Genomic DNA, 15331 nt, shown 5'->3' on the forward strand with positions numbered 1-15331 from the left:
TTGTTTTTAGTAGAGACAGGGTTTCACTATCTTGGTCAGGCTGGTCTCGAACTCCCGACCTCGTGATCCAACCACCTTGGCCTCCCAAGTGCTGGGATTACAGGCGTGAGCCACCGCACCTGGCCGGAAAGAAAGATTAATAACTATAAAAAGCTGGGCACAGTGGCTCACGCCTGTAATCCCAGCACTTTGGGAGGCCGAGGCGGGTGGATCACGAGGTCAAGAGATTGAGACCATCCTGGTCAACATGGTGAAACCCCGTCTCTACTAAAACTACAAAAAATTAGCTGGGCATGGTGGCGTGTGCCTGTAATCCCAGCTACTCAGGAGGCTGAGGCAGGAGAATTGCCTGAACCCAGGAGGCGGAGGTTGCGGTGAGCCAAGATTGCGCCATTGCACTCCAGCCTGGGTAACAAGAGCGAAACTCTGACTCAAAAAAAAAAAATAACTATAAAAAGTCTTCATTAAGAGCTATTTCCTATTAGATATATTTTTTTGAGATAGAGTTTTGCTCTTGTTGCCCACTGGAGTGCATTGGTATGATTCTGGCTCACTGCAACCTGCCTCTCCCGGGTTCAAGCCATTCTCCTCCCTCAGCCTCCTGAGTAGCTGAGATTACAGGCATCCACCATCATGCCCAGCTAATTTTTGTATTTTTAGTAGAGACGGGGTTTTACCATGTTGACCAGGTGGTCTTGAACTCCTGACCTCAGATGATCCACCTGCCTTGGCCTCGGAAAGTGCTAGGAATACAGGAATGGGCTGCTATTCCTGGCCCAATTTTTATTATTTTAAGACAAGGTTTTACTCTATTGCCGAGGCTAGAGTGCAGTGGTGCCATCATAGCTCACTGCAGCCTCAAATTCCTGGGCTCAAGCAGTCCTCCTACCTGAGCTTCCCAAAGTGCTGGGAATTACAGTTGTGAGCCACTGCATCTGGCCTATAACTCCTCAGGTTACTTGATAGCCTTATGCAGGTTTACAACATGCACTAAACACAAACGAAGAGCAAATAAAAATATTATATATAAAAACCCAATGTGAATGTATTTTACAGCACTGAACCTATATATACTTGAAAATGGCTAAGATGGGATTCTGGAAGAGACAAGAGTGTGACCTGAGCGTGCAGCAGCACAAGAAAACCAGGAAGTATTCGACCATGATGCCAATGCTTAGTCTCAGAGATCAGAAGCTTAAAGAAAGGGATGGATTAAAACCTAAAGAGGAAGAAAAGAAAGATTCCAACACACTAAAGGAAAGAGAAGTTCCTCAACACCCTTCCTGTGTATTTTTCCAATATAATACACAGCTGGGCCACTTTACTATATCCGTGTTGATACCAACTTCATCAACTTTTCCATTAACGCCAAACCAGACTCAGTGCAGTCAATGATGGACTGTCTGTATGCCAAGTGTATCCCTTGTGTAACTGATTGCGTGATGGCTGAAATTGAGAAATTGGGGCAGAAGTATTGAGTGGCTCTAATGATCTCCAAGGATCCAAGATTTGAAGGATTACCATGCATACACACAAAGGAACCTATGCGATGACTGCTTAGTACAGAGAGTAACTCAGCACAGTGTTACATTGTGGCCACAGTTGACCAGGACCTTAAAAGAAGAATCTGTAAGATTCCTGGAGTTCCTATTGTGTACATTTCTAACCAGAGATAGAACATCGAATGAATGCCAGATGATTATGGAGTCCTTGGGTTCTAATTCTTTTTTTTAAATTTTATTTTGATAACTCGTTTATTGAACATGTATTCATTGAGTATTGTTGTATACCAACTACTCTGCCAGACCCTGAGGCTAGAGCTGTAAATGGGACAGACTCAGCCCCTGACCTTGCAGACCTTACAGTCTGGTCAGGACTTAAGTAGCTGATCAGACAGTTCCAGGATAGTGGGATCAAGGATCCAAAGATACCCCAGACAGGATACTGCAGACGTGTGGGGTGTCCTGTGATGATATGAGAGAGGCACTTGCTCTGGACCTGAGGAGTGACATAAAGACAGATACTATAAGATATCATGTCTGTTATTGTCATGTGGGTAAGGACGTGGAGAGATTTGAACCCTCACACATTGCTGGTAGGATTGTTAAATGGTGCAGCCACTTTGGAAAAGTTTGGCACTTGTTCAAAAAGTTAAATATAGAGTTATTTGACCTAGTTCTATGACCCAGCAGTTCTGCTCCTAGTTATATATCCAAAAGATTTAAAAACATGTTCACATAAAAAATTGTACTTGTGTGTTCTCAGTAGTATTATGGATAAAAGCCAAAAAGTAGAAACAATCAAATGTCTATAACTGATGAATGGATTAGAAAAATGTAGTATATCCATCCAATAGAATATTATTCAGCCATTCAAAGGAGTAGAGTACTGACACATTCTACAACGTGGATGAATCTTGATCACATTATGTGAAGTGAAAGAAACCAGACAGAAAAGGCCACATATTGTTGGATTCTATTTATACGCAATGTCCAGAACAGTGTAGAGATAGAAAGTAGATGAGTGGTTGCCAGGGTCTAATTCTTTTTTTTTTTTTTTTTTTTTTTTTTTTTTGAGACGGAGTTTCACTCATGTTACCCAGGCTGGAGTGCAATGGCGTGATCTTGGCTCACTGCAACCTCCGCCTCCCGGGTTCAGGCAATTCTCCTGCCTCAGCCTCCTGAGTAGCTGGGATTACAGGCACGCACCACCATGCCCAGCTAATTTTTTGTATTTTTAGTAGAGACGGGGTTTCACCATGTTGACCAGGATGGTCTCGATCTCTTGACCTTGTGATCCACCCGCCTCAGCCTCCCAAAGTGCTGGGATTACAGGCTTGAGCCACCGCGCCCGGCCTCTAATTCTTATAAGACAAAGTTCCTCTGCCTTTCTTTGACCAATTTTCTCTTAAACACGTAAGAGAAATTAAACATGTTGCCAGTTCATTAAACATGTAATAGCATGAATTACTATTCCATTCACCCATTTGCTCTATCATGAGCTGAGTATGAATAATTATGCTCGCTTTTTAGATGCTGTTTTGAAATTGATATTTTGTCTCATTTGAAAATTTTAAGGCCAGCTGCAGTAGCTCACACCTGTAATCCCAGCACTTTGGGAGGCCAAGGCAGGTGGATCACCTGAGATCAGGAGTTTGAGACCAGCCTGGCCAACATGGTGAAACCCTGTCTCTGCTAAAAATACAAAAAATTAGCCAGGTGCCTGTAATCCCAGCTAGTCGGGAGGCTGAGGCAGGAGAATCACTTGAACCCTAGGGCGCGGAGGCTGCAGTGAGCCAAGATCACGCCATTGTACTACAGCCTGAACTACAAGAGCAAAACTCTGTCTCAAAAAAAAAAAAAAAAATGATGGTCAGGGTAGAAAATCTCAGGAAGAAAATGCTTTATACTTTGAGTTCTGTTGCACAGTGTAGTGAATAGATTTAATAATAGAATATTATATATTTCAAAATTGTTGAGAGTAAATTTCAAATGTTCTCATCACAAAAATGTGAAGTATTTGAAGTGATGGTTATGTTCACTAGCTTGATTTTGTTATTCCACATTGTATCCACAAATTATGACATCACTTTGTAACCCATAAACTTACACAATTATAAATTGTCAATTTACAATAAAAATAATTTGTTGCATAGCCGGGCGCGGTGGCTCAAGCCTGTAATCCCAGCACTTTGGGAGGCCGAGGCGGGTGGATCACGAGGTCAAGAGATCGAGACCATCCTGGTCAACATGGTGAAACCCCGTCTCTACTAAAAATACAAAAAATTAGCTGGGCATGGTGGCACGTGCCTGTAATCCCAGCTACTCAGGAGGCTGAGGCAGGAGAATTGCCTGAACCCAGGAGGCGGAGGTTGCGGTGAGCCGAGATCGCGCCATTGCACTCCAGCCTGGGTAACAAGAGCGAAACTCCGTCTCAAAAAAAAAAAAAAAATAATAAAAAAAAAATTTGTTGCAAATAATGGTTAAGATGGTAACTTTTATGTGTATTTTAGCACAATTTAAAACTTGTTTTTACAGGAGTCAATTTAAAGGCACTTTTGTTGGACAGCTCAAACATCTAAATAAATGTTTGCAATTAATTGATACATATAAAATATGTAACACTCCATGTTTTCAAGGCTTGTAATCCTAGCAAGTGGGTGGACTGCCTGAGCCCAGGAGTTCCAGACTAGCCTGGGAAACATGGCAAAACCCTATCTCTACCAAACATACAAAAATTAGCCAGTTTCATAACCCAGTCTCAAAATAAATAAATAGATAAAAAATTTTAAATAACATTTAAAAATTAAAAATAAATAAATAAAACATTTTAAAACCTCCATGATTTCATACTTGAAAAAAAAAAAAAAAAAGGAAAGGAAAGAAAACCTCACTGGTTACAGAAGTTCCTCAGTAAATGTATAAGCCATATCATACCCTATCATTTCATTGTTTTTGCAGTACCTTAAAATTTATTCTGTAGGTCACTGTTACCTTTATTTTTATCCTAATGTGTTTATAATTCTAAAAACTTGAATGACATGTCTCTGTTCCACCATATTGATAACTATGCCATCAAAAACTAGCAAAGGCAGCTGGGTGCAGTGGTGTACACCTGTAATCCCAGCACTTTGGGAGGCCATGGTGGGCAGATCCACTTGAAGTCAGGAGTTTGAGACCAGCCTGGCCAACATGGTGAAACCCCAACTCTAGTAAAAATACAAAAAATTAGCTCGGTGTGATAGCACACACCTGTAATCCCAGCTACTCATGAGGCTGAGGCAGAAGAATTGCTTGAACCCAGGAGGCGGAGGCTGCAGTGCGCCAAAATTGCACCACTGCACTCCAGCCTGGGCGACACGAGACCCTGTCTCAAACAAAAACAACAACAAAAACAAAAGCAAAAAAACCTAGCAAAGGAAAGTATAATTATTTATATATTTATAGGGAAGACTAAAAACAGAAGGGCAAGTGTAATTAACTGTTCAACTATCTTTCAGTAGGGAAATCTATGAATATTTCGAGGAACGATAATATTTTCTTGAAATGCTTAGAAGCATATAATTATGTCCAAGTTATAGGGCAAAAAAATTATTCAGAAACCCATGAACAATTAGAGATCACTGAAAAGTTATAGTGTGAAAAACCTAATTCAGAAAAGCCCATGAACAATTAGAGATCACTGGAAATCAAGTTTTTTCTTCCCCTTAGGAAGTTCATTCACATAGACGGACTGTGAGTTTATTAACTTGTTGTGTTTCATCCTTTGCTTCAGTTGGCAGGAAGCTTGTAAGACAAATTTCTGGTTTGTTTTTAGTAATTCTGCTATATTTTTGTCATGTATTAACTTTACTCTTGGTTTCCTTTACTCTTTTTAAATATTTTATTATTTATTTATTTAAAAAAAATTTTTTTAGAGACAAGGTCTTGCTATGTTGCCCACCTGGTCTTAACCTCCTCAGTTCAAGTGATCCTCCCACTTCAGCCTCCTGAGTAGCTGGGACTATAGCAAAGCTACTATGCACCATCTGATTTCTTTTTTTTTTTTTTTTTTTTTTGAGACGGAGTTTCGCTCTTGTTACCCAGGCTAGAGTGCAATGGCGCGATCGTGGCTCACCGCAACCTCTGCCTCCTGGGTTCAGGCAATTCTCCTGCCTCAGCCTCCTAAGTAGCTGGGATTACAGACACGCGCCACCATGCCCAGCTAATTTTTTGTAGTTTTAGTAGAGACGGGGTTTCACCATGTTGACCAGGATGGTCTCGACCTCTTGACCTTGTGATCCACCCGCCTCGGCCTCCCAAAGTGCTGGGATTACAGGCTTGAGCCACCGCGCCCGGCTACCATCTGATTTCTTAAATGCCATCTTATCGATTGTCATTTTGTTATATATACCTTGGTAATTGACCTCAAATGCTTTCTGGAACACAGTGGCGTCTAAGTAACTGACCAAATTAATACACGAATGTACAAAAATGATAATAAACAAATTAGATAAAATGCACCCACAGATTATGTCCATTGCTCTCTCACCCGAGGTTAGCCTAGCAGGATACTTATTCTTTATATCTGAGGTTTGTAAACTGTTACCCTACAAGGGGCAGGCTGAAGGTGAACCTGCTGTGCCTCCTTCCTCTTGTCTCCTTCACCACAACCACCAGATCAGCCCCTCGGTGTATTTGGTATTCAGATTTCATTTAAAGAAGAGGTTTTGATGGCAACAAATGTGCAAACTTGTCTACACACTCCACACTCATTACACACACATCAACTGTCAACTGATGACATTCATTTGATTGTGTGCTGTCTTATATTTTTCTCATATTCCTGAAGCTTCATGTTAAGATAGTTTCCAGGCACGTCACTAAGTCCCTAGCTCTGCTGCTCTGAGACCATCTTAATAGTAAGGAATACTGTTTGAACTGTATTAAAAAGTACATACTGTAACCTTGAACTTCTGGTCTCAAGTAGTCCTCCCTCCTCAGCCTCCCAAGTAGCTGGGATGACAGGAATGTGTCACTACGCCTGGATAATTAAAAACAAAACAAAACAAAAAATACGAAACTTTTTTTGTGTGTGGAGACAGGGTCTTGGTTTGTTGCTCAGGCTGCTCTTGAACTACTGGCATCAAGTGATCCTCCCACCTGGGCCTCCCAGTGTTGGAATTACAGGCACCAGCCACTGTGCCCAGCCTAGAAGTATTTTATAGGATGAAGAAAAGAGAGGTAAGATGACTATGCATCTGAGAGAGAGATGTTCTTAATATAGGAACTAGTAAGTCACTACTTCACTTTTGCCATTAGAAAGCAGATATAGCTATTGTGATATAATGCCTGTTTGCTGGCACCTTTCAGAAAGTGCACTAAGCGACAGAGGAGGAAAGCAGTCCCTTGGCTTCCATCTGTTGGATGCATGTGGTGTGTGCTGCACACGTGGCAGAGTCATGGGCATCCTGCTAGCTGTTGAGCTTTGGGATCCATTCTGATTGCTTCTCCCAAATAAGGCAGGATGCATCCCATTTACATGGGTGCAAACATTCCATTGTCTTCCTTTATCACTCAATACTTTATTCCCACTGATGACATCAATCATGTTACTGTGTTTAGTTGTGTGTACTTCTGTTAGAGTTCCTTCAGGGCCAGGCCTGCGCATTATTTATCTTTGCATCCCAAGTACCTGGCATATGCATAGCACACAATAAAATAAAAATTAGATGGGAACTAGAGTATATATGAGGTTAGATCTCACAAGTCCCCTGCTCTACCAGTTACTGTATGTTGAGTTATTCAGTCAACAAGTATTTGAGAGCTTTCTATGTGTGAGGTAGTACACTATGCACTGCTCATATAACTTTCAAATGGGCTGTAATTCAGCATGAATGGGCTGTATTCAGCAAAGAGCCAAAGCTGGTATGATTGAGCAGGAACCACCAGCCTCATAGTGGAAAGGGCTTCTTAGAGAACATGTGCTTTCCTCTCTTCTAAAAAGTAACCTGTAGGGCCCAAAACTTTATTTCCCTCCTTTCACTCTAGGGCTAGGAAGAAAAAGGTAGAAGGCCCATGACATACTCAGGTCCCACCCTTATCACACTCAACAGAATATCATACTGAGAACCAAAGAATAAACTTTAATTTGAATATAATACAGTAGAATAATTATTTTGAGGTATAAAAATAATTATAAAAGATATTTTTTCCCATTTACAAGTCATGTATGCTACATATTATAAATAGTGCACTGATGCTATAAACTGTACATATTTCATCACATGTCTAAGTCTGGGTCTTCCTCTTTCCTCTATCATCACATGTAAGAAAACCAGCTGTGCAATACTACTTTGCAATCTTGAAACTCTGTTAAGACATTTCAGAAGTAGCTATCTTTAATAAGAAAATTACATGGTACCTCTCTTTAGTGTTTATGTTTTTTGGCTCAATCCTATAGAAGAAAAGTTTACAAAAATTAGTCTAAAATTCTGCCATTTTTGGAATATCTGTTTTTTTCCCCAAAAGACAGGAAAATGTCAGGGAGAATCTAGAGTGCTGAATTCAACAAAAGCTCATTTAAAAGTAAATCTCCATCAATGGAAAAGCTTTTCAATTATAGGCAATTTGAAAATAATAGCAATTCACTGGAAGACAAATTTCACTGCCAAAACCTGCTGACGAGTTCTACCTGTCTTTTCCATTACTGTGTTTCCTAATATTTTAAGTGAGCTAAGAATTACAAAAATGATTCTAAAAATTACAGCAGGTTCTACCCTGATGAGACCTATCTAGTTCCTAAGGTGCCGAGAACCATTTATTATTTAAAAAGAAGGAACAACATGAGGGAGCAAAAGCTTTGGCATATGAAAAAAGATGCAGCTTTGTCTCCTAGAATTCAGTTACTTAGGCCAGTTTATTTTTATTTGTGCTCTGAACTGATTATAATGATACATGGGTCTCAGATAAAAGACAGGAAAACTGGCCATCTTCCTGAGTAGAGGTGATATAACCTCTTGCGACAGTCCTGAAGGCGGAGGCAATGGCGATCTTCAGTCATTGACCTCTTCTTGGCTGCTTTCACTCCTGCCATGTTCTCATCTCCTTTCTATACAACTCCTTTGTCCATAAGTGGGGTGTTGGGATAAGTGGAACAACTAATACAGTGCCTACAGGGGTTTTCCTGACTTCAGTGTTCGAGGTATTCTTTCTTTCAGTTCTCCTCCTATCTATTGTCTTCTAGGTAGGGATGGTTCTGCACTTTCTAGATCTGTAACACTAGGTACCTTAAACTAATAGAAAAAAACTATATAGTGTAAAAACAAAGGTAGTACAAAACATAGAAAAATGTGGGTCTGTTTTCTGGAAACAGGTTGTGAGCTTAAGAATGCTCAGTTGTATAGTAGGTTTATGTTATATGAGCTCAGAAACATGGCGCTGGGGGCCGGGCACGGTGGCTCACACCTGTAATCCCAGCACTTTGGGAGGCTGAGGCAGGCGGATTGCCTGAGCTCAGGAGTTCAAGACCAGCCTGGGCAACACGGTGAAACTCCATCTCTACTGAAATACAAAAAAATTAGCCAGGCATGGCGGTGTGTACCTGTAGTCCCAGCTACTCGGGAGGCTGAGGCAGGAGAATTGCCAGAACCCGGGAGGCGGAGGCTGCAGTGAGCCGAGATTTCGAAACTGCACTCCAGCCTGGGTGACAGAGCGAGACTCCATCTCAAAAAAAAAAAAGAAACATGGGTGTGGAATATGACTTATGACAGACAGCCTAGCCATTAGGAGGTCCCTCAAAGGACTTTACAGAATTCATGTTTTATTATCATTACATTAATTAATAAGTGCCCACAATGCATATAAATAATCACTGTAGCCTTACTTTCAAAACTGATGTTTGTTCAGCAAGATACATTAAGAAAAACCTAACCTGCTTTGTTACCTAAAATATGATGATACGAAGCTATAATGGACTAGTGAAATTCATAAACATTGTTTCTTGAATAACTTTAGAGGTGCTGCAATTTTTTTCATAGTACTCACCTTTTAAAAAATTGCAATACTCATCTTACTGCACTGTAACATGCTCTTATCATCAACAATTTAATTACTGAAACAGTCATCCTATAAATCTATCCCATTAGTGACTAGGCAGTTTGATAAAGGAGCTTACTGCCATTCTTGGAATCACATGGCTAGTTATTCTCCCCAGATTTAGAGATGCATTTATAAAACCCTTTAAGAAATTCCCCAATAAAATGGGATAATGTACAGAGATGCCTGGAAGCTAAATGACAGAATGATGCTGATTCTTGCACATCAAAGACATTTGTTATTGCAGTCAGGAGACAATGCCATAAAATGCTAACAAAAAAAAAAGTTATACTGTTTTCCTTAAAGTCAGTAAATTACATAAAAGTACCCTGAGCATTTCTGGAAGAAAGGCACCAGACAAGCCCAAAGTCTTACTGCTAGAAGGATCATACAGGGTCACAGACTATGGTACTCTGCTCAGCCAGGAGACTATGTCTCAGCAAGTCAGTCACTGACCTTGAGGCTTAAAAAGCAAGGAGGGAAAATGTCAATAAAACAGAGCCCTGTATCACAGATTAAACGAGTAAAAATAATTTCCAGCTTTATGTCAAAGTGGAAGCTGGTTCCTAGGATGCTGGGGCTATCTTAGATGGGTACTCTGTTTTCTTTGGCCCATTTCTTCATGATCCGGATGATGTACTCTACTTGGGTGTTACCTGTGCTTCTCAGTAAATGGACCACTTCTCGAAGGGTCTCTCTGCGGAAAAGATTTGAAAAGACAAAATGTGTCAACGAAGAATGAAAATTTAAAAATAAAATAAACTCTGAACTGTCCTTCATACCGTATGTCTTGTAGGGCATTTTTGGTAATAGACTCTTCCACTGTGTATTCATAAAGCAATTACAAACTTCCTAGTCTCACGTCCTGATGGTGGCATAGAAAATGAAGATTATGTGAAATCTCTCTTACCAACCCAAGCGTTCCTTGCTTATCCATACCACTTATATACATTCTGATAATCTTTCTGTCCTCTCTGAGATGACCTAAATATTCCCATTTCTGCTGTCACTCTGCATGACTAGAAAGGGTATATCCAGGAGTTGAGTTCAAGTTCTAGCTCTAAGACTAACAAGTCACTTAGTTTGTCTAACTCATAGATTTCTACCTGGTTTAAGGTGGTAATCATGTTCAACTAAGCATCACTGTCAAATTCATAAAATTTGACATAGCCAGAGGAATGAGTGATTTGTTTCAAGAAAAATAATACATGAATAAATATGGAAGAGAGGAACATTAAAGACTAAGCCTAGCATTTATGTTTGATTTAAATTTAATTAAAATTAAAACATATTTTAAGTAATGCATACTAAAACCTCCCTATTGCCCTAGCAAATCTATAGGCGACAGACTACGAATCCATTTGCTTAAGAGTCTTCTCATATTTTTTACTTCTTTCTCCTCACAAACAACCTCTTTCACAAAGTTTAAAACCAATTGCTTTTAAACTTTTATTTAGAAGTCCTATAAGGTAGGAAGTAATTTTGATATTTTCTTTCAAAATGATCATATTTCCTATTCATATATCAGTAGTGAATACATTCCATGAAATTATTTTTAGAAAATGGAATTGAGTTGTGTTTTAATGTTAGTTTCAAATGAAACTATAGGCCAGGCGTGGTGGCTCACGCCTGTAATCTCAGAACTTTGGGAGGCCAAGGTGGGAGGATCACCTGAGATCAGGAGTTTGAGACCAGCCTGGCCAATATGGTGAAAACCCACCCCTACTAACAATACAAAAATTATCCATGTGTGGTGGCATGCGCCTGTAATCCCAGCAACTTGGGAAACTGAGGCAGGAGAGTCACTTGAACCCAGGAGGCAGAGGCTGTAGTGAGCTAAGATCGCACCATTGCACTCCAGCCTGGGAAACAGAGCAAGACTCCACCTTAAAAAAAAAAAAAAGGAAAAAGAAAGAAAAAGAAAGTATAGGCCACTTGATTTTATGTAAACTAATGTCTCAGTATTTCCTTGAATACGAGCAGGTGAACAAAACCAAAAGAGTTATCAACCACATCTACTCCATTCCTAATTCTTTGAGACTTGAACTAATGAACACAAGAAAAAGCCAACAGGCAAAAAACAAAAACAAACAAAAACCCAAAAGAGTAGATGAGTAAAAAACAAAACTTTGTTTATAAAAATGGCTATTCATGGCCGGGCGCGGTGGCTCAAGCCTGTAATCCCAGCACTTTGGGAGGCCGAGGCGGGTGGATCACGAGGTCAAGAGATCGAGACCATCCTGGTCAACATGGGGAAACCCCGTCTCTACTAAAAATAAAAAAAATCAGCTGGGCATGGTGGCGCGTGCCTGTAATCCAGCTACTCAGGAGGCTGAGGCAGGAGAATTGCCTGAACCCAGGAGGCGGAGGTTGCTGTGAGCCGAGATCGCGCCATTGCACTCCAGCCTGGGTAACAAGAGCGAAACTCCGTCTCAAAAAAAAAAAAAAAAAATGGCTATTCATTTGGAACCAAATATCCATCTTGCTCTTATATTTGGAGGCCGTTAGTGTACTCAATGCATATATAACTTAGATTTCTCTGATTCTCTTACATGTGATTTAGAATCATCTGATTCTACAAAATGTTTCTGGAGGAAAATGGTCAGATAGAAATATTTAACATCAACGTTTTTTTCATCATTCTAAAACATCATTATAATTGTGTGTTTTCAGAAGGTGTCATCCAAGAGAACAATTACTTTCTCTCAAAAACAAGCACATGAGTAGAGGCAGTATTTCTTGCCTGTTTACTTACTTAGGTTCTCTCCCAGCTAAGATCATCTGGAAAATGCCCACACAGGCACCTCTTTTGCCTTCCCAATATTGAGGGTTGGGATCCAGCCTCTCGAGGACATCAAAAGCTTTGGCAGAATAGTAAAACTGGCCCATCTGAATAAGAGAAAGTATGTGGTAATACTTGTAGTTTAAAAAGATTGCACAGAAAGACCCTGAACTTAAAGGTAACATGAAACGGAACTGTATGAAATAAGGGTATGGGTCAATGACAACATTTTCAGTTAGCAAGTTTCAATTCCTAATTAAAACAATAAGAAGGAAGATCACAGTTTGGGTACATAGGTTCAGTTTAAACCACCTATGTTCACTCAGTTTTCAATAGTGTAACATTTTTTCCACATATAGTCAAGTTATGCTACAATCAGCATTTTTGCCATTTCTTCTAATTGTATTCTAATCTTGAGGAGAAACTCTGATTATTGTGATTTGAGCTGAGCATTTTTCAAGTCTCTTCAGTGTATTCTTTTCACATGACTACTATCATTCATTTTATGCTAAATTGATCATATTCCACTCGAGGATGGATGGTCTTTCCCTAATCTTGTTCCTAAATTCTCAGAATGCCTAGATGTATACTGAATACTATTCTAAACACTAAATCTTTTTTTTTTTTTGAGACGGAGTTTCACTCTTGTTACCCAGGCTGGAGTGCAATGGCGCGATCTCGGCTCACCACAACCTCCGCCTCCCGGATTCAGGCAATTCTCCTGCCCCAGCCTCCTGAGTCACTGGGATTACAGGCACGCGCCACCATGCCCAGCTAATTTTTTGTATTTTAGTAGAGACGGGGTTTCACCATGTTGACCAGGATGGTCTCGATCTCTTGACCTCGTGATCCACCCGCCTCGGCCTCCCAAAGTGCTGGGATTACAGGCTTGAGCCACCGCGCCCGGCCAACACTAAATCTTTTAAATATTTAATGCATTTTGACAGACATTTTTCCCCAAACGTACTACACATTTCCTTGATCTCACAGAACATGCTGAATGCCATTAAATTTTGCTCAGTTTTCTTTTTTTTTTTTTAAGTTTTCTTTTTTTAAAAAAATTTTTTTTATTCATGATTTTTTTTTTTAGAGATAGGATCTTGCTGTATTGCCCAGGCTGGAGTGCAGTGGTGCCATCATGGTTCACTGCAACCTCAAATTCCTGGGCTCAAGAGATCCTCCTGCCTCAGCATTCCAAGCAGCTGGGACTACAGGTGCACACCACCATGCCTGGCTAATTTTTAACTTTTTGTAAGACAGGCTCTCAGAAGTTTGCCCAGGTGGGTCTCAAACTCCTGGCCTCAAGTGATCCTCCCACTTTGGTCTCCCAAAGTGTTGAGATTACAGGCTTCAGCCACCATGCCTGGCCAGATGAGTTTTCTTATTTGGTAATCATAAATGCATACTGTTACCAATTTCGCTTAAGGCTTCAAATTGCTGAGCAGCTCTATGGTTTAGCTACTTCTCTATTCCTGACAGATGTTTTTCTAAATCTTTGAAAATTTCCTTAAGACAGCCTTCTTAGCTTAGCTTTATTCTGTACTTCACAGGGAAAACACAACTTTTCTTTCTTCAGTTCAAATTATATTTACACCTTCATTAATCCTTTTTTCTTTTCTGTTTAATGCGAAGAAGTTTTTAAAAATTATTTTCAAGGTTTATACTTCTGTTTATGTACTCTTTGAAAAAAAGTCTTTATTGTGAAATAACACACATATAGAATGGTATATGAAACATCCATGTACAGCTACTAATTATAATGTGAAAATACTACCCAATTCAAGACACTGAGAGCAACACAAAAGCCATATGGTCTTCCAGACCATAACTCCCTCTTTCCATAGCCAGAGGTAACTACTATTCTGACTTTTATGCTCATCAGTTCTTTGACTTTCTTTATGTTATCTCTTATATATATACATCTTTAAACAATATAATTGAGTTCTGCTTCTCAGAACTGTATATGAATGAATATTGTAAATATTCTGTCTTGTACCTATGATTCAACATTATAAGATCCATCTATATTGCTGTATATATATCTAGTTGATTCATTAAAAAATTTTTTTTTATTTTGCCAGGTGCAGTGGCTCACGCCTGTAATCCCAGCACTTTGGGAGGCTGAGGTGGGCAGATCACCTGAGGTTGGAAGTTTGAGATCAGCGTGACCAATATGGAGAAACTCTGTCTGTACTAAAAATACAAAATTAGCTAGGCGTGGTGGCACGCGCCTGTAATCCCAGCTACTTGGGAGGCTGAGGCAGGAGAATCACTTGAACCTGGGAGGCAGAGGTTGTGGTGAGCCAAGATCGCACCATTGCACTCCAGACTGGGCAACAAGAGCAAACTCCATCTCAAAGAAAAAAAAATTTATTTTCAAGTATTAGTAATTATAGATCCATGGACAAAGATATGTCAGAGGTCACATGTACCTTTCACCTAGTTTCCTCCAAAGGTTATAATTCACATTAACGATAGTAAAATATCACAATATAAAAATAAGGAAATTGACACTGGTATGTGTATGCTGACGATAGTCTTGTTATTTCATCATATGTGTAGATTCATGTAACCACAACCACACAACTATCAAGATACCAAGTTACTCTTTTTGTTTGGACACAAAGTCTTGCTTTGTCATCCAGGATGGAGTGCAGTAAGGCAATCACAGCTTACTGCAACCTTGAACTTCAGGGCTCAAGTGATTCTCCTGCCTCAGTCTCTCCAGTAGCTAGGACACAGGTGTGTGCCACCATGTCCAGCTACTTTTTAAAAAATGTTTTGTAGAGACGGTGTCTCACTATGTTGCCCAGGCTGGCCTTGAACTCCTGGCCTCAAGCAATCCTCCTGTCTTGGCCTCCCAAAGTGCTGGAACTGCAGGCATAGGACATTGTGCCTGGCCAAGATGCAGAACTATTATATCACCACCAATATTTCCCTTGTTACCCTTTTACAGTCACACACGCAGCCCTCC

The 15331-nt window shown here is 40.0% G+C and overlaps 1 protein-coding gene and 1 pseudogene across 3 annotated transcripts in view; one reads left to right on the forward strand and one right to left on the reverse strand.

Moving 5' to 3' along the window:
- Positions 1 to 919: 919 nt before the first annotated feature.
- Positions 920 to 2372, forward strand: LOC116550000 (annotated as a pseudogene).
- Positions 2373 to 9212: 6840 nt separating this feature from the next.
- The window catches only part of TTC26 (tetratricopeptide repeat domain 26), a 68198-nt gene continuing 62079 nt past the window's right edge, over positions 9213 to 15331 (reverse strand). For 2 of the 3 annotated variants that reach the window (XM_032275851.1, XM_032275853.1), the window contains 2 exons: positions 12331 to 12464; positions 9213 to 10272 (listed from right to left, as the gene is read on the reverse strand). In XM_032275851.1, the coding sequence (XP_032131742.1) occupies positions 10161 to 10272; positions 12331 to 12464 (246 nt within the window). In that variant the 3' untranslated portion in view covers positions 9213 to 10160. The remainder of the gene's footprint in view (positions 10273 to 12330; positions 12465 to 15331) is intronic. The other variant, XM_032275852.1, reaches the window with a different exon arrangement.

This window comes from Sapajus apella, unplaced genomic scaffold (assembly GCF_009761245.1).
Source record: "Sapajus apella isolate SASKATOON/1434 unplaced genomic scaffold, GSC_monkey_1.0 scaffold7, whole genome shotgun sequence".
Lineage (NCBI taxonomy): Eukaryota > Metazoa > Chordata > Mammalia > Primates > Cebidae > Sapajus > Sapajus apella.